Below are 17660 nucleotides of genomic sequence, written 5' to 3'. Positions count from 1 at the left end.
CTTACCTGAGCCCGAAGTCCGCGCACCGAGCAGGAGGGCGCAGGGGCTCTGGCCGCGGCTTCGGGCGGCGCAGGCGTTCGGCCTCCGGGCGTCTCGGCCCCTCCCGCGGCTCCTGCGGGCGCCCGGCCTCCTCCGCCCGTCCGCCCACCGCCCGCTCCCCCCTCCCGCGGTCCCCGGCGCTGGTCGCGGCCCCTCTCCCGCCTTCGCGCCGCTGCGCGCACCTCCCCCAGAAGCGCACTCCCCTTAGGAAGGAGGCAGCGCAAGTGCGCCTGCAAATTCCGACGCTGGGCAACTTCAGAAAACCCGTTTGAAACCTTTGATCTGTTCGCCGAAGTTCAAGGCAGCATTTACATTCATCCCCCGCCCTCTCTCTTTTGTCTTTACCACAACATCACTTAGTGCTCGGGATTCCTGTAAAGATCGCGTTCTGAGACTCTCCTACCAGTCACTTAGATTTTACCAAAACAAACCTTTCATTTTATTATTTTAAAAAATGCAAAACATCCTCAAAATCCCCACTACTTAAACTTGGGTTGCCAGGACCTTTCATTGGCCCCCAGAAGGATATGTTCAGCTCCTAAAGTCAGGGCAAGTCTCCTTTGCCAGCACTGTTGATGCCTGCCACCTGTCACCGCCCTGAGTCCCGGGAGGAACCCTTGATTACACCTTGATTACTGAGCCTTCCCCACCTGAGCCTTAGGAGAGACCCGCTTCCGAGGCTCAGTTCCAGGAAGGAGCAGGAGGATGTGTTCAAAGAATAGGGGACCTAATGGACAGCGAACCAGCAATGGGCAGAGCTTCCTGAATAATACAGAAGACAGGAAAGGATGGGAAGAGAGCCAAGAAACATCACCTATCACTAGCGTGCAGGAGCTGGGAGTGACATAATCCCCACGGGGAATGTGGAAGGTGCATTGTCAAACGACAATCTACTTATTCTTTAGCCCATCAATATAATATATAGTTATGGGAGAGGTTAAGAGTAGTATAACATTATTCAGTCATGTTATAACTTATAGGTTGGTAGGAATTAACTTCTTAATCAGTTTATAACAGAGCCCTGGAAATGCAAACACTTATTAAAGGGCCTTCATGTTAATCCTATCCTGAATTTATCAAATAACTTTCTAACCTGAGGGCTCTAAATGTGTGTGTGTGAGGGGGTACTTCCTAATTACTGTCAGATTTCTTTACTGGGCAAGAAGTAGATGTTGGAATATAAACTCACTAAAGTTACTGTAAATAGGTGTTGAGGATATAAAAGCTAACAAGACAACATCCCTGCCCCCGTCCTCATGAAGCTGAGCAGGGGGACAGACACATAAGCTTAGGGGCAAAAGTAGATGCTTTGATGGAGGATGCACACACAGAGGGCACTATGCCTGAGAACTCATGGGTAAGTGTAATTTGGCCTGGAGTAGAAAAGTAGGAGGAGAAAGAGTTTTCTAGTAGAGGGAAAAACATGAAGAGAAAACCAAAAGAAAAAAAATTAGCAATTCAAATAATTTAAGGAAATTCATTATGGCTGAAGGACCATCTCTGGGTGGGGTGGGGCAGGGGGGCCTTTAGGGGGTGGTTGGAAAGAAGAATGGAGGTATAAGGCTAGAGAGGTCAGTAAAAGCCAGATCATGTAGTGTTTTCTAGGTCACATTTTAAAAACTGCACTTTATTCCACAGACAAGAGGGAAACATTGTAATATTATTGGCCAAGTAATATGAGAGATCAATTTTTATTTGAGAATGACTACTGGCTGTAGGCAGAGAATAAATGATGATAGGAGGGAGGATGAAAGTAAAAGGACCTATAAAGGAGGAGGACTCTAAAAGCGACACTTGAATCAGTGAGTATCAACATACATATCCTCATGCCTGTGTGAAATCTAAGTTCAGTCCTAGGACAAGTCCCCAGAGAGACAAGTCTTGGAAGGAAGGTGTGGCACGAGGAGGGCCAGTGGTAGTAGACAACTGAGAAACAACAAGAGGTAAACTGAAATTAGAAATAGATAAATGACTTTTTTAACTAAATGTTTTATTTATATAGTGACTATCTCACATAGCTCAAAGATAAAAAGAGTATTGATTTGTAACAGAGTAGTAGGATGAAGAGAAATTTGACACACAGGAGCCACTTTGGTATATTCACCATGCAGTCATCCCCCAGTGTGGGATTGGCTCCAGGACCCCACGAGGATACCAAAGGTATCTGAAGGTGCTCAATACCTTATATAAAATGGCACAGCATTTGCTATAAGCATCCCACCTCCTTCCCCATGATTTACATCATCTCTACATGACGTGAAATACCTAATACAATATAAAAGTATGTAAATAGTTGCTATACCATATTATTTAGGAAATGATTACAAAAAAATACTATACATGCTCATGACACCTGCAGCTGACACATAACTGTCTACGGGTCTGAAGACCTGAAAATCAGGAGCATTGAAGGCAGGAGAAGATCAATGTCCCAGCTCAGTCACAAAGAGTCTTTTTGTACCACGCCATCCACATCAGGGGGGTAGCTGCTTTACTCAGTCTCTATGGCGGTCAATCTTGATTGTCAACTTGATTGGATTAAAAGACAACTAGAAAATTGGTAAAGCACACTTCTGGGTGTATCTGTGAGGGTGTTTCCAGAGATGACAAGGATGTAGAACAGCAAATTGACTGGAGAAACCTACCCTGAATGTGGGTGGCACCGTCCAATAGGCTGAGGGCCCAATGGAACAAAAAACAAAACAAGACAAAGCAGAAGGGGAGGGAAGCCTGCCAGCATGTGCGGCTCAGTTCTTCTTGAGCAGGTGCAACTCTTGATGCTGCCAAGCACCTACCTGTGGACATGAACTCCAGCTTCTTCAGCCCTTCAACAAGGCTCACACTGACTCTCCAGGGGGCTTCCTGGCCTCCGGCCTTGGCCTAGGGCCACATCACTGGTCCCTCTTGTTCTGAGGTTCCATCTTCTTGGACTTACAGTTACTGGTTTCTCTGTCTCTTCAGCCTGCAGCCAGCCATTGTGGAACTCTACGGCCTCTGATCATGTATACCAACCTCATAAATCTCTTCTAATTCTATATTATCACATGTTATATTATATATATATGTTTATGTATATAATATCATGTGTGCATGTGTGTATATATATGTATATAATGTATGCATGTATGTGTAATGGTTCTGTTCCTCTATAGAACCATGACTAATACAGTCCCCCAGTTCAAACACTAATCTCTTCTGGAAACACCCTCCTGACAGACACATCCAGAAGTGATGTTTATCAGCTATCTGGGCACTCTACGGCCTGTGGAGTTAATGTACATAATTAACCATCACATTGTTTGAACTCAATCCTCTTTCATCTTCATTCTTCTCTCTCCCTGTAGACTAGGGCTTCTCCCACTCACATACCAGAAAAATTTCCCACCAGTCCCTAACTTTATATGTTGTAGATCCAATTACCAAGTGGAATCAATATTTTTCTCTCTCAAATCCATATTCCCAGAGAGGAGACTAACTGGCCTTGCTGAGATAAGTCACGATGTAAAAACATGCCTACAAGAATTCTTCATCTAACTGTATGGATGGTGGATACTGCCTTGGGAATGGGGATGGGAGGGTATTTCAGAGGCTGAGGGGAAGGACAGCTCTTCAGAAAGGGTGCTTCCGCAAGACAACTCAGTAGATGTTTGCTCTAAGGGCAGACATGCAAATAGCACCATAGTAAAGATATGAGCCAAGTACTACGGGGACACATGAAGCATGAGGACCAGTGTCTCAGCTTCAGAGACATGAGAAATGCTCCATTCAGAAGGCAATGTTTTTAAAAGGGAAGGAAAAAAAAAAGAAAATAGAAAAAATAATAAAAAAAAGAAAATAGAAGGCAAAATTTTGAATCTTACTAGATTAATCTGCTTGCCAGTTATACTAGCTAGTCTATAGAATTTGTAAGATTATTCCTTGTTTGGTAGACTTGGTTTTTGGTAAGGAAAGGACAAGATAAGGCTCATGGAAAAAGCCCAGTAAGGAGACTATTATAACAGTTAAGTCAAGAGCTGATCTGGCCTGAGAGAAAATGGGGTAGGCATGAGAGATATTTAGAGGACAAAATCCAGATTTCCTGATGTAAGGAGTTGGAAACAAGGACATGCCTGAGATGACTTCAAATTGTCAAGCTCACATGACAAGGTAGGCAATAATGACATTAAGTAAAATCAGTAAAAAGAGAAGATACTTGCTAGAAAATGAATTAGGTTTTTTATAACATGGAATTTTAAATATTGATGAGATATTGAGTGGAGGTATACAATAGGCACTTGTTAGTAGTGTGATACTCAAAGAGAGTAATTTGTTAAATGTATTGATTTGGATTTTAAAAATCTAGACCCATTGATATCATGGGGGTGGAAGAGATTAGCCATGGAAATCATGTACAATAAAAGAGCTAAGGGCCCCTGGTAGATCCCTGAAGGACGTTTGAGAGACCACCAGATACAGCAGAGTTAGCAAAGGAGGAGAAGCAAGAGAAAGCAATGTCATGGAAGAGAAAGTAAATTTCTGCAAGGAGAGGGCAAACAGTGTGAAACCTGCTGTGTAGAACCTGATATCAGAGAATTCAAGGGCGCAGTGGAGCACACCTGTACTCCAAGACTTGGGAGGCTGAGTGGGGAGGATTGCAAGTTCAAAGCCAGCCTCAGCAACTTAGCCAGGCCCTAAGAAATTCAGTGACACCCTGCCTCAAAATAAAAACTAAAAATGACTGGGGAAGTGACTCAGTAGTTAGGCAGCCTGGTATCAAAAAAAGACAAAAAAAAAATGGATTGGGGACGAAGCTCAGTTCAGTGGTAAAACACCCCTAGGTTCAATCCCCAGTTTAAAAAAAGAAAAAGAAAAAAGCCTTTCAACTCGATTGTTTGGAAGCCTTTGCTCGTCTCTATGAGAGCAGTTTTACTGGAATGGTAGACTTTAGATGAGAGCTGGTCACTCCTGGCACTACTGACGTTTTCTACGGGATAATCCCTTGTTGTGTAGGGCCGCCCTGAGCATCGCAGGAGGCTTAACAGCGTCCCTGGCCTCTGCTCACTAGATGTCTACAGCGCCTTCCCCGGTTTTGTTTTGTTTTGTGGTGCTGGGGACAGTAGCCATGGCCTCACACCCACAGCGCTTGGTCCCCAGCTGGGTGCTATCAGGACCTGTGAAAATGTCCAGGGGTGGGGCCTAGTGGGAGGCCTTCAGGTCATTGCAGGGGTGCCCTTAACGGAGACTGTGGGTCCCTGGCCTCTCTTTCCCTCCTCTGCTATGAGGTGAGTGGTTCTGCTCAGCCACGTGCTTTTGCCATGCTGCCGTGCCTTACCACAGGCCCAAAAGTAACAGGCCTTATCCCCCATGGACAGAAACCTCCAAAACTGTGATCCAAAATGAAGCCATTCTAAGCTGATGTCTCCGGGTTTGTTACAGTGACAGACAGTTGACTAACACATGTGCATAGAAGAGAGATACAATAAGTATATTTTTTGAAAAACATATTAGGAGGTGGCATCATTTTTTTTTCCCTACTTGGAAAATATGTCTTTCCTCTAAATTTAATTTTTTAAACCCAAGCAGCCTATGGGACATGTACATACTCAAACCCTCTCTAGTTCCATAGAATAAATTATAATATTTATAAAGGTCTACATTCAAAATAAATTGATAGAACTGTCTTAGAGTTAGACATATCTATTTGCTAAGATACTTCATTTTGAGTCCTATAATGTTGAGGACATTCAGACAACTTTAGTGAAAAACATCCTTCCTACGCTGATATTACGACCTAGCCAGTGCAATGACATTAAATACAACCAGACACCATAATGACATTAAATGCACCATATGCAGAAAAACTCCTCCTACTGAGATGATCTCTTTATTTTACAGCAGACAAACCCATACACCAAAGCTCTATGCTTCTGTTTGGTTTCACTACATGGAACAGCTGATAAGATACATTAATGAAATGCATTACAAATGATACCTGTAAGGTTTAGAGCGAAATTAGTTACAAGGGACAGAAGTTGGGTAACCACTCATCTTTGACCTCTGAGTTTTCCAAGTCTCACTACCATTTCCCTCCTTTTCTCTGCTTACTTGGCCATTTTCAGGCTAGAGCAACCCAGTTTACCAACTGGTCACTGCTGCATTCAGATACTCTCAAACCTAATCTCAAATTACCAAACTGTGTACTTGGGCTAACTCTTTCTACCAAAAATAGAGTATGATATCTTGTTTTTAGAAGAACCAAATGTGTCCCTGTATTTATATTTATGACCTGGTTTAAAAAAGAATCTGGTCATCAGCTTATTCAAGCCACTTTAATATACTGAGTGGATATTGCTAGATAGTCTCTAAATAGCATGTAGACAACAGATGCATACCACTGTCTAAGAACCAAAACAGGGTGCATTTCAATTAGACCAATATTTTTAGAGTGTTTACTATATGTCAGGCACTGTGCCAAATTCTAGGAGTGCACAATGGAAGGCTGGACAGTCTCTGCCCACGAAGTTTACAGCCTGGGAAGCATAGATATGTGCATGAGAAAGATCCGCAGGTGCACGCAATGAACGTAAAAACACCCCAGAGGCAAAATGAGAGAAATGTTAAGAACTGAGGTTTTAACAACTACCGAAATAAGGCCAACAGGTACTTCCCAGCACATCCTCTCTGTTCCTTCCAGTTACTCAAGACAAGGTTGCAATTATCGGCTCCTTCCACAGCAAGAGCAGCAGTACTCACCAGTTAGTCCCTGTGTGCCCCAGGGGGAATCCTATGCCTGATCTGGCCACTCATCACTGGAAAGACGTAACCAAAGGCCTTCAGTATGGGTTCTCCTGCTCTCTTCCTTACCACCAGGAACATGAAGGACTGTGTTGAGGTAATAGGTTCTCAAGATCAAAGTAGCCTAGAGCAATGAGTAAACCACATGCACAGAAAGAAGCCCAGGTGAGCTGCCTGAACTAACTAGAGAGCTTAATAGAGCAAAAAATAAACTTTTAAGCCACGAAGTAGTCTATTCTAACCTAATATAGTTTCTCATCACATTAATTTTTAAAATGCTGAATCTTCATAATACGGGTTTATTTTGGTTTGCATTCATTCATTCATTAGGCAAATAATTACTGACCAGCTACTCTGAATTAGGCACTGCTTTTGGTGCTAAGAATACAGTGATGACCAAGAGAAAGGAAGCCTGCAACTCGGGGAGCTTACATTTTAGTGGGGAGCTTACATTTTAGTGGGGAACTTTCAGGTGGTGATAAATGCAGCAAAGGCGGGAAAAAAGATGTAACTTAGTAATCCTGTCCCTGGACTCAAGACTCATCCTTCTCACATCTTTCTTCCCTCCTTGCTCAGCACACTGTGGCCCATCACCAGTCACTGTTTCGTGCCTATTTTCCACTTACCCTTCTCTCCTTTAGCTGCCGGCCCTCCTGGCTGCCTCTTCCATTTTGTACCTACTACCAGGTAGCTGAAGATGGCTGGAGAAAAACAGTAATGCTAACTGGTCTCACTTTGACTGCACGGCACAAACCTCAATGGGTCCTGCAGCTGCCTGGCACCCACTCCGTTTTCTACTCCATTCCTCTCACATTTCTTCTTTCTTGACCTCTAACAGTCTCTTCCACACTCACAGGCAATGGTGTTGCTCCTAACTCCAGGGAGAAACTTAAAGGAATAAGAACTTCTAAAATCCCCAACCCACCTGCTGACCTCCACCCTGAGTCTGCACACCTATCTTGTCTTCCCTCTGGTTAATCTGTTGCTGTTTGAATGTGTCCCCAAACTTCATGTGTTGGAAACTTTATCCCCCAGGTTATATGTGGTTGTATTTGGGGGTGAGGCCTTTAAGGATGTAATTGGGGTTGGGCAACATCATAAGCATGAGGCTATGATGGCACTGGTGGTCTCTTAAGAAGAGGAGGGCGGAGCTGAGCTGGCACAGCTTGCTGTCTCAGCATCTGAGGCCTCTCGTAGCATGCAACAGGAAGTCCCTCACCAGGGACTCAGTTCACACTGGCACCAAGCCACGCTCTTGGACTTCTGAGCCTCCACAACAGTGAGTCATACGAACCTCTCTTCCTTATAAATTACCGGGTCTCAGGTATTTTTGTTAAAACAAGAGAGATCAGACTAAGACATATGTAGAAACTGTCCATTGCCCAATGAAGGAGAATTCCACTTGCACCAGATCCCATCTCCTGTCACATTCTGTGCCCCCAGATCCTTCCTCTGAAGCCAGCAGTCAGTAGACAGCCCCACTGTCACTCCTTCAGGACCTGCCAAAACTGCAGGCACTGCATGGAGGCCATGCTATTCCTGGGCAGCCTACATGCAGTGCCTGACCACTGAGGGGACTCAGAACCCAGCCACGCAGGATTCTCAGAAGAGCAGTGCTCACTGCAAAGCTCCCCAGGGGCTTGGCTGAAGGTTTTCAGATCAGCTTTGTGGTCTGACCTCTTCCTCTGCCCAATCTTATTTCCTCTCCTTTCCTTTCAGTGTGGAGCACTGTTCATCCACAAACAATACAGAAAACATCTGGTGCCCCAAATTCTTCTTCAGCATCTGCTTACAGAAAACCCAACCTGACATACCTGCTTTAGGTTGGCTCCTGCTTCTGTCCCCTGCTTCTCTCCCATTGTCAAATTTTCCCTTTCATTTGTAATACTGGGAATTGAACCCAGGGCGATGTGCCACTGAGCTACATCCTCGGTCCTTTTTATTTTTATTTTTAAAATTCTGAGATGGAGCTGGGCACAGTAGTGCATGCCTGTAATCCCAGCGGCCAGGGAGGCTAAGGAGGATCACAAGTTCAAAGCCAGCTCAACAATTTAGTGAGGCCCTTAGCAACTTAGTGAGACCCTGTGTCAAAATTATAAAAATAAAAGGGGCAGGGATATGGCTCAGTGGTTTAGTGCCCCTGAGTTCAATCCCTGGTACCAAATAAAATAAAATAAAATAAAATTCTGAGTCTGGGTCTCACTAAATTGCCCAGGCTGGCTTCAGCCTCCAAGTTGCTGGGATGATAGGTGTGTACCACCACACCTGGCTTCTTAAAAGATACTAATTTGGGGGGTGTCTGTGGTAGTAGAGATTGAACCCAGGGAAGCTCTACCTTTTAGCTACAGCCTCACCTCTTTTTATTTTGTTTTGAGAGAGCATCTCACAAAGTTGGCCAGGTTTACCTCGAGCTTGGAATCTTCCTGCCCAGCCTCCTGAGTGGTTGGGATCACAGGTTATACCACTGTGCCTGGTTTTCACCTTTCCCCTTCTCCCGATTCATTTCCATCATAGTACAAATACACAATAATATCTCCCTTTTTAAAATGAAACTCGCTTTGAGCTACCTTTCCGTCTCTCTGCTTTCCTGTCAGCAGAATTCCTGGGCAGAGTGTCTGCAGGCGTTTGCTGCCCATCCCTCTACACCCCGCGCCTGGCACCTCACGATGACCACCCCACAGAGACACTCGTCATCGTCGCCAACAACGCAACACTGTTGTATCCAACGCCCTCAGATCACATCTCACCTGACCTTGCAGCACATCTGACCCAGGCAACCCCCCTCTCCTCAGAAGACACTCCTTTGTCACTTGGCTGCTGGGACACAGCTTCCAGTTGATCCCCCGCCCAACTTCACTGTTTCCAGTCCTTCTTCCCACCTCTTCTTTCTCTCCAGAACCTGTGAACACTGCAGCACTCAGGGTACAGTCCTGAACCTCTCCCTCATCGGCCACCTGCATTCACTGTCCACGATCCCACCTGGTCTCAGAGCTTCGCCACCATCTGCATGTTAACGACTGCTACTCTCACCTCTTGGGCTACAGCTGCCTCCCCTGAATGCCAGGTTCTCACAAACAACGGCCTACTTGGAGTTTCCCTTTGAAGCTCACTGTAATCTCAAGCCTACATGCTTAAAACAGAACAGCCAGTTCCCTGAAAGGAAAAAAAAAAAACAAGCCCTGCCCATCACTCCCAGGCAGGGATGACTTCTCACTAACTGTCACCCCACATCCAACACCCTAGAGAACTCTTTAGACCCCATCTAGCCTCTCTCCACTACTCTCAGGTTTCAAAGTTCTCTTTGCAAAGGTCAGATTCCTTGATTCAAGGATTAAGACCTTCCTTAATCATCGAATATTTAAAATAAAATCTCACCCACCCTATTGTGACTTTCTATCTCCTTTAATCTGCTTTTCAACTATTTGTCACAAATATATTCACTTGTTTTTTCATTGGCTCAACTTTAATGTGAGCTTCCAGATGGCAGGTACTTAGTCCTGCTCTAACTTCTAGAGACAGGAAGAATAGGTTAACTTTTTTTTTGCAGTACTGGAGATTGAACCCAGGGGGTGCTCTACCAACGAGTTGCATCCCCAGTCCTTTCTGTTTTTTATTTTGAGACAGGGTCTTGGCTAAGTTACTCAGGCTGTCCTCATAATTAGGATTCTCCTGCCTCAACCTCCCAAGTTTCTGGGATTACAGGCATGAGCCACCATGCCTGGCTCAATTAATATTTTCAAATGAATGAGAAGAAGTGGTAAGGAACTAGTGGTGGTCATGGGTAGACAAGGACTCAAGAGCTAAATGTGAAGGAGCCAGTCATCTGAAGACTCAAAGAGCAGAGCAGTCCTAGCAGAAAAAAAATATTAAGTATAAGGCCCCAAAGTGAGAATGAACTTGGCTTTATCGAGGAACATCAAAAAATAAATAAATAAAGACTTGTGTGGCTGCAACATCTGACCTTGTGAGAGATTAGAGAGGTTGTCCGCAATTGAATTATTTAGGATTTTATAAACCATGACAAGGATTCTGGATTTTATTCCAAGTATGATGGGGATCCACTGGAGGGTTTTCAGCAAGAGAGTACCTATTTTGTTGTTGTTGTTTATGTTTCTTTTTTTAAAGATCACTTCGGCTGTTCCGTGACTAACGGGGATTAGGCAAAGGCAATAAGGAATAAGGTGAGTCTCAGTGACAGGCTTCAAAGCAGAAGAGAGTACACAGCCTCAACAGAGAGGGAAGTGATGTAAAATTCGCAAGTAGAAAGGACAGGGTTTGCTCATCTGGGATAGGGGCACAAAAGGACAAGAAAGGATTCAAAGAAAATGTCTAATTTCTGCTGAGTAAACCGATCGGGTAAGGAGATCCTTCGGCAGCTACTGGCTGAGGGGCTGGGGGAAAACCATGGGCACCACTAACCGAAGGGTCACTGGAAGGGGACACTGCGTTGCCTTTGGAGCACGGCGTTCGGAGGTGCTGGCGGAGGCGAGCGGGGCCCGGGCGGAGGGTGCGGCTGCAGGACCTCGGGGCTTCCTCCAGCAGGACGGGAGGGAGGGCCCGCCGCCCTGGCAGCAGCAATCCACTCGCGTCGCGGGTGCAGGGAACCTCTAGGGGCGCGGGATCTTTTTCCTTACTAGTGCACCGTACGAGTGACGAGACCCTCGGAGGCAGACCCGGGAGGCATTTCCAGGATCGGGTCCGGAGGTCGTTCCTTAGCGACCCGCCTCCGGGAAAGGCTGCCGAGGGCGGCTTCGGGGGTTCCCGAACTTCTCTGCGCCCGCCCGCCCGCCACCCCCGGCCCGGCCCGGCCCGGCCCGGGACCGCTCGTCCTCCTTTCCGGGAACCAACCGTGGCGACAACAAGCACGCAGGCCCCCTAGCGTCCTTCCGTCCGCTCTGCGCCCCGGGCCGGCTCGCTGCCCGCGCCGCCCGCCGCTCGGGACGCGCCCCGCCCGCGCGCCCCGCGCCGCGCCCTCCGCCCGCGGCCGGGAGACCCCTCGCGCCCCGCCGCGCGCCCCCGCGGCCCGCGGAGGCCGGGCCGCCCGCCCGCGCCCGCCAACTCGCAGCGCGCGGCCCTGATTGGCTGTCGCATTCCCGCTCTCCTTCCCGAACCGCCATTTTGAAAGTCTTGTTGATCCTGTGGAGCGGCGCGCGCGGCACGAGCGTCACGCCAGACAGCGGCCCGCGCGCCTCCCGTCGGCGTCGGCCCCGCCGCGGCCCGCAGCCGCCTCGTGCTCCCGCGCGCCAGGCCCGCGGCGGCCGCCTCCCGCGGTGAGGGCTGCGGCGGGGTGCGGGAGGCCCGGGCGCTGCGGCCGTGGGGACGGCGGCCTGCGCGGGGGAGGGGACCGGGCGCCCGGGGCCGGGAGGGCGGCGGCGGCGGCGGGGCGAGCGCGGCCGCCCCGTCCCGGAGCGAGCGTCCGAGCGCGCGGCTTCCTCCCTCTGCCCGCAGGTCCAGCATGTCCGCCTCGGCCTCCGCCGCGGACGGAGACGGAGCCCCTGCCCAGCCCGCGTCCGAGAAGGAGCCCGAGATGCCCGGCCCTAGAGCGGAGAGCGACGAGGAGGAGGAGGACGACGACGACGAGGAGGACGAGGAGGAGAAAGGTGGGCAGCGCGCGCCCGCGAGGGCTCGCGCAGACCCGGGCAGCGCCGGGGGCAGCCCCCGCCCCGGCGCCCGAGGGCCGCGCTCCGTCCGCGCGGCGCGGGGCAGGGACTCGGGGGCCCGCGAGCGGGGCGGGCCGCGGACCGGGCGCCGCCTGACAGCCGTCCGCGCGTGCGGAGCGGGCGCTGCCGCGGGGCCTGCGCACCTTTCCGCTCCAAGTTACGGGCGCGCCGGGACCCGCGCGCTGAGGCTCGGGCCCTGGCCGCCGTCCGGGGGCGCGGTCTGCGGGAGCTGCCTTTGTGCGGGCTGCACGGGGCAGAGCGCTCCTCCGAGCGCGCTTCTTCCGCCAGGAAACCGGCGAAGCTTTGCTGTCGGAGAAAGTAGTTCAAAACGGAAGGAGAGGGCTCTGAAAGTTGCGTGGGGGTGAACCGCGGCCGTCTCGGTTTTGGACCGAGGCTGCCCTGCAGCGGGTGCCACGGGCCGCTGGCTGGCGGGCTCCGCAGCGGAAAGCGTGGCCGCCGTGCACTTTGTTGAGCCGAGAAGCTGCTGCAGGTTGAAGCGGGCCAGCTTCTTGCGACGGTCCAGCCTTTAAAAGTTCAGGGCACAGCTCAGCATTCTTTGATGAGGAGAGCCCCGTCCAGTTGTGTCCCTTTACGTGGCCAAAATGCAGCCCACTCGGGAAGAGACCGGGGTTTGAAGTTCTCTTCACAACCCAGGTGTAACTGTCATTTCTTTTGAATCTCAGTCAGTCCGTGGTCAGCATTTTATAAATACAGTCTGGTTCGGGATCCCAAGGTAAACCTTCTGTTGGAGTGCTGTGTGCATTAGGGAGGGCAGCCGTCTGTACTGAACTACAGCACTGCTTTTCATCACGGATTTTAACATGAATTATTGCTTAATAGATTATTTTTTTATAAGTGACAGTTGGCTGTGATATATCTGCTAACCAAAACTTTCTCAGCATATTTTTTCTCCAATTTTTTGTTGTTCAGTCTTTCTAGAGGGGCTGGGTTGATAACACAGAGGTGGTCATTTGTTTTGGTCAGGAAAAAAATTATGTAAGTTATTTAAATATACTGTAAATGGCCCAAACAGTGATATTTGGAAGGCTGGTGGTAGTTCAGAGAATCCCAGATTTTGTTCTAAATAAATAGTTGGTTTTTATTGTAATTTATTTTTATGGTGCTGGGCTTGAACCCAAGACCTTGCTCATGCTGGACAAGCATCTGTCACTGAGCTCTTGTGATTTTTTTAAGAACATGATTCAGTAAAAAAGTTTATCTCCTAACAATATTATAGTATTTCGACTTAGTAGTACTCTTTTTTACTCATTTGAGTTGTTTGTGGACCAATTATATTTAACCCTGAATACTGTAGTACAGAGGCATCATGGAAGCAAGACATTGAAATTAATGAAATGTGTATCAAAAAAGGGGTCAAATTAGCAGTGACTTGGGGGAGAAAGTGAGTGAGTTGACTATTAGAAAAATGACTGCTAGCTTGCATTCTTTGACAAGGTATTTTCTGAAAAATTTGCAGAGGTCAGCAATTTTGGAGATGATTATGACTTCTGTTTTGGATGTGTTGAGTTCAGGTACCTGGACATGAAGTAGAGCTGTCCAGGTGGCAGCCAGGTGTGTATTAGTTGATCTAAATCTCAGAAGAACACTCCGCCTAGAGTTAGACTGGGTAGTTAATTGTTTATAGATGATAATCAGAAGCAAATGTTTTAAATCACTAGGTGAGAGAAAGTCAGAGGCAAGAGGGTGGCTTCACAGTGCTGGTTCTTAATTATGTACACCAGCATGTACTTGCTAGCATCCCCTTCTGACACTTCCTGTGCATATTTTTACATCCCCCAATTTTATGTATCCTTTAGAGCCAGAACCAATGTTTGATCCTGTTTTCCTAGTCAAAATGTAATTCCTTCTTTACTCATAGAACTTATTTGTATCTTTCTTAAGGTGTTTTATCATCTTTCACATTATAGCATATTTGTCTCACTTTCCTGTAGACAAGATCTTTTTCAAAAAATGTTCAGTGCAGTGTCTGCATCATTTCATCACTTCAGTATCACATGCAGCTTTGCACAACACAGGCATTCATGCAAATGAAAGGACCTCCAACAATATGTAGTTTTAAAATTTTTTCTATTTTAATCAGTGGAAAGTAGTTTTAAATAAATCCAGCGTAATGTTTTAAACTTTATATACTATTTCCTGTTTGTGCGTGTGTGTGACTGGATCAACCAAAAGTATCTCATACATGCTCAGGCGCTCTGCTTCTGAGTTACATTCCCCAACCCTTTTTTTTTTTTTTTTTTTTTTTTTTTACTTTTTCAGTCGTCAATGGACCTTTATTTAATTTATTTGTATGTGGTGCTGAGAATCGAATCCAGTGCCTCACACATGCCGGGCAAGCACTCCACCACTGAGCCACAACCCCAGCCCCCAACCCTTTCTTATTTTGAGACAAGTCTTGCCAAGTCGCCCAAGTGGGTTCCAACTTGAGATTGTCCTGCCTCAGGCTTTGGAGTAACTGAGAATATAGGTGTATACCACTGTGCCCAGCTAAATTTTTCCTTTTGTTTTTAAAGACACTCTGGACTAAACAGAACTCAGCTTTTTCAGAGTGATTTATGGCCATCATTGTGAATATGTACATCACATTAAAGCTTGGCCAGTTGATCATGTATTTAAACTTAAAGAATTTTGTGTTATTTGGCAACAGGTAATAGGCATCAAAATGCAGTTAGGAGGAATGAGCTGTAGTGTTCTACAGCAGTTTGTAACAAGGATTTTGTATTTTATGAAGAACTAGAAGAGAGTAGTTCAAAGGCCCCAACCACAAAGAAATGATGAAATGGAGATAGTTATAATTAGATCATTACACATTTTATATACATATTGAATTATCATAGCATACCCTGGAAATAAGTACAGTTATGAAAAGAAAAATTAAAAATAAACTTGAAAATCTAGATGATTTTTTATGAAGTAATTGAACTCTATAACAATAATTGTAACTGGCTAAAAGTTCATTATCTGAGGTTCCCCCCCACCTTAACTGAGTCCCTGTGAGTTTTTCAGGTAAGTAAAAATGTTACCCTAAAAAAATTCCTATGATGTTTTTCATCTTTTATGTCATTTGCTTCTCAAAACCGTGTTTAGGAGAAGCATAGGTATTAGGTTTGGGGAATCTTTTTTCCTCATGGTTATTCAGTAAAATTAATAGCTTTTTGTTATTTAACAAATATTAAATTAATTTCTAGAAAAGAGTCTCATTGTGGAAGGCAAGAGGGAAAAGAAAAAAGTAGAGAGGTTGACAATGCAAGTGTCTTCCTTACAGAGAGAACCATTTACAATCGCACAAGGTGAGTTTATTCTTTATTTCTTCCATTTTATGTTGAAAATGGCCAAATACGCAAAAATTGTTTAGCATTGCTTGTCATTAGCAGGGTATTTAGCCTTTAGTAAATAGTAATTTATTCTTAATTTTATTTGCGTCATTAAAGCAAAGTTATATGTAAATTACGCTGTAAAGTAATTGTCAGTAAAACAACTTTATAAATGTATTAAGTAATGAGTATGGTTTTTTTTGTTTTGTTTTGTTTTAAGGAAAGGGGCAGAAACTTTGTGAAATTGAAAGGATACATTTCTTTCTGAGCAAGAAAAAAACAGATGAACTTAGAAATCTACACAAACTGCTTTACAACAGACCAGGCACTGTAAGACCTTTTTAAAAATAACCTTTAATTTGTTTGCTCCTTTGTGTATTAAAACCTCACGATAAAACCATAATTTTAGTTCTGCAACACTGATTGATAATTCTGTTTCTGTACAATTGAGCAGACTAACACATACTTGTTATGACTTGTCACAGGTCGCATAGTTGAACAGTAGCAATTAGGACTACAATATTCAGGGCTCTTTGTAGTTGTTTCTTATTCCTAACTGAAATTTGAAACTGATGATTTTAGTAATTTTTGAATATATTACATTTGGGTTGGTTTGTTTTTGGTTTTTTGTAGTCCTAGAGATTGAACCCGGGGTACTCAACTACTAAACTACATTCTTAGCCTTTTATTTTTGATATAGGATTTCACTAAGTTGCCAAGGCTGGCCTCAAACTTGGGATCCTCCTCCCTCACTCTGAGTAGCTAGGATTACAGGTGTGTGCCACCATGCCTGGCCAGAAATTTAATTTTTTTGGATATTCTGGCCATTGAGAACAAATAATTCAGTATCATTTTATCTTATTTTGTACAAATACCTGATAGCGATGTGGTGGTAATTCTTTGCCAAAGAAATTTATACTGTATGTATAATTTAGTGTTCCATACAATTAAGGAAACTTAATTTTGGTTTGTACATGGGGAAAGTAAAAGTTTGATGTTATTATGATAGAATGTCTGAAGCCCGACATAATTTATTTTCTCATGTATAATCTCATTTAATCCTCACAACAATCTTAATTTACACAAGTCTCATAACTAGTTAATGGTATTAACTTTGGAATACCAAAGAATAGCTTTACTTTCCAAAAGTCTTGACTTCTGATTTGGAAAATAAGAAATAGTAGTACTAACTTGTTTTGCTTATGGAAAGGATGTCTGTGTGTGTGTCACTGAGGATTGAACCCAGGAACTTGTGGGTGCTGCTAGGTAAGCAAGTGCTCTACCACTGGGCTACATTCCTAGCCCTTTAAAAATATGTATATTTTGAGACAGGATCTCTATAAATTGCCCAACTTGCCTTAAACATGTATTGTTCCTGCCTCAGCCTCCTGAGTAGCTGGGATTATAGGTATGCAGCACTGCACCTGGCAAAACAGATGTCTTTTTAAGTAGTAAAATTCCACATTTCCTGATATTATTAGAAAGCAGTTTGGGTGAAGGTTCTCAAATGACAAGTAATTAAAACTCCAACTTATTTTCAAAAGTTAAGTTTAGAAGATTTTTTATAATGTTAATATTAGTAATATTTTTCAATTTTGAACAATGTTGAAAAAGTATTATAACTTGGAGACAGATGTAGAAATTAAGATGTTGGCTTTGAATTTTTTGTACATTGCTAGATTATAAATTTCAATAATAAGAAAAACATTTTCAGGTGTCCTCATTAAAGAAGAATGTGGGGCAGTTCAGTGGCTTTCCATTTGAAAAAGGGAGTATCCAATATAAAAAGAAGGAAGAAATGCTGAAAAAGTAAGTTATTTTTGTAAATAATCATGTTTTAACCACCGTACTT

General features: G+C 45.2%; 2 protein-coding genes across 3 annotated transcripts in view; one reads left to right on the top strand and one right to left on the bottom strand.

Moving 5' to 3' along the window:
• The window catches only part of Rnf144b (ring finger protein 144B), a 152644-nt gene extending 152533 nt beyond the window's left edge, over positions 1-111 (bottom strand). The window contains exon 1 of the mRNA XM_047557597.1: positions 6-111. The gene's annotated coding sequence lies outside the window, so the exon portion shown is untranslated. The remainder of the gene's footprint in view (positions 1-5) is intronic.
• Positions 112-11026: 10915 nt separating this feature from the next.
• Positions 11027-17660, top strand: part of Dek (DEK proto-oncogene) — a 31378-nt gene continuing 24744 nt past the window's right edge. The window contains exons 1-5 of one of the 2 annotated variants that reach the window (XM_047558569.1): positions 11027-11169; positions 12262-12413; positions 15683-15784; positions 16029-16138; positions 17523-17617. In XM_047558569.1, the coding sequence (XP_047414525.1) occupies positions 12269-12413; positions 15683-15784; positions 16029-16138; positions 17523-17617 (452 nt within the window). In that variant the 5' untranslated portion in view covers positions 11027-11169; positions 12262-12268. Of the gene's footprint in view, positions 11170-11804; positions 12084-12261; positions 12414-15682; positions 15785-16028; positions 16139-17522; positions 17618-17660 lie in introns of those variants that run through there. The other variant, XM_047558568.1, reaches the window with a different exon arrangement.

This window comes from Sciurus carolinensis, chromosome 7 (genome assembly GCF_902686445.1).
Source record: "Sciurus carolinensis chromosome 7, mSciCar1.2, whole genome shotgun sequence".
NCBI classification, from domain to species: Eukaryota; Metazoa; Chordata; class Mammalia; order Rodentia; family Sciuridae; genus Sciurus; species Sciurus carolinensis.
This window is presented reverse-complemented; position numbering and strand designations above follow the sequence as displayed.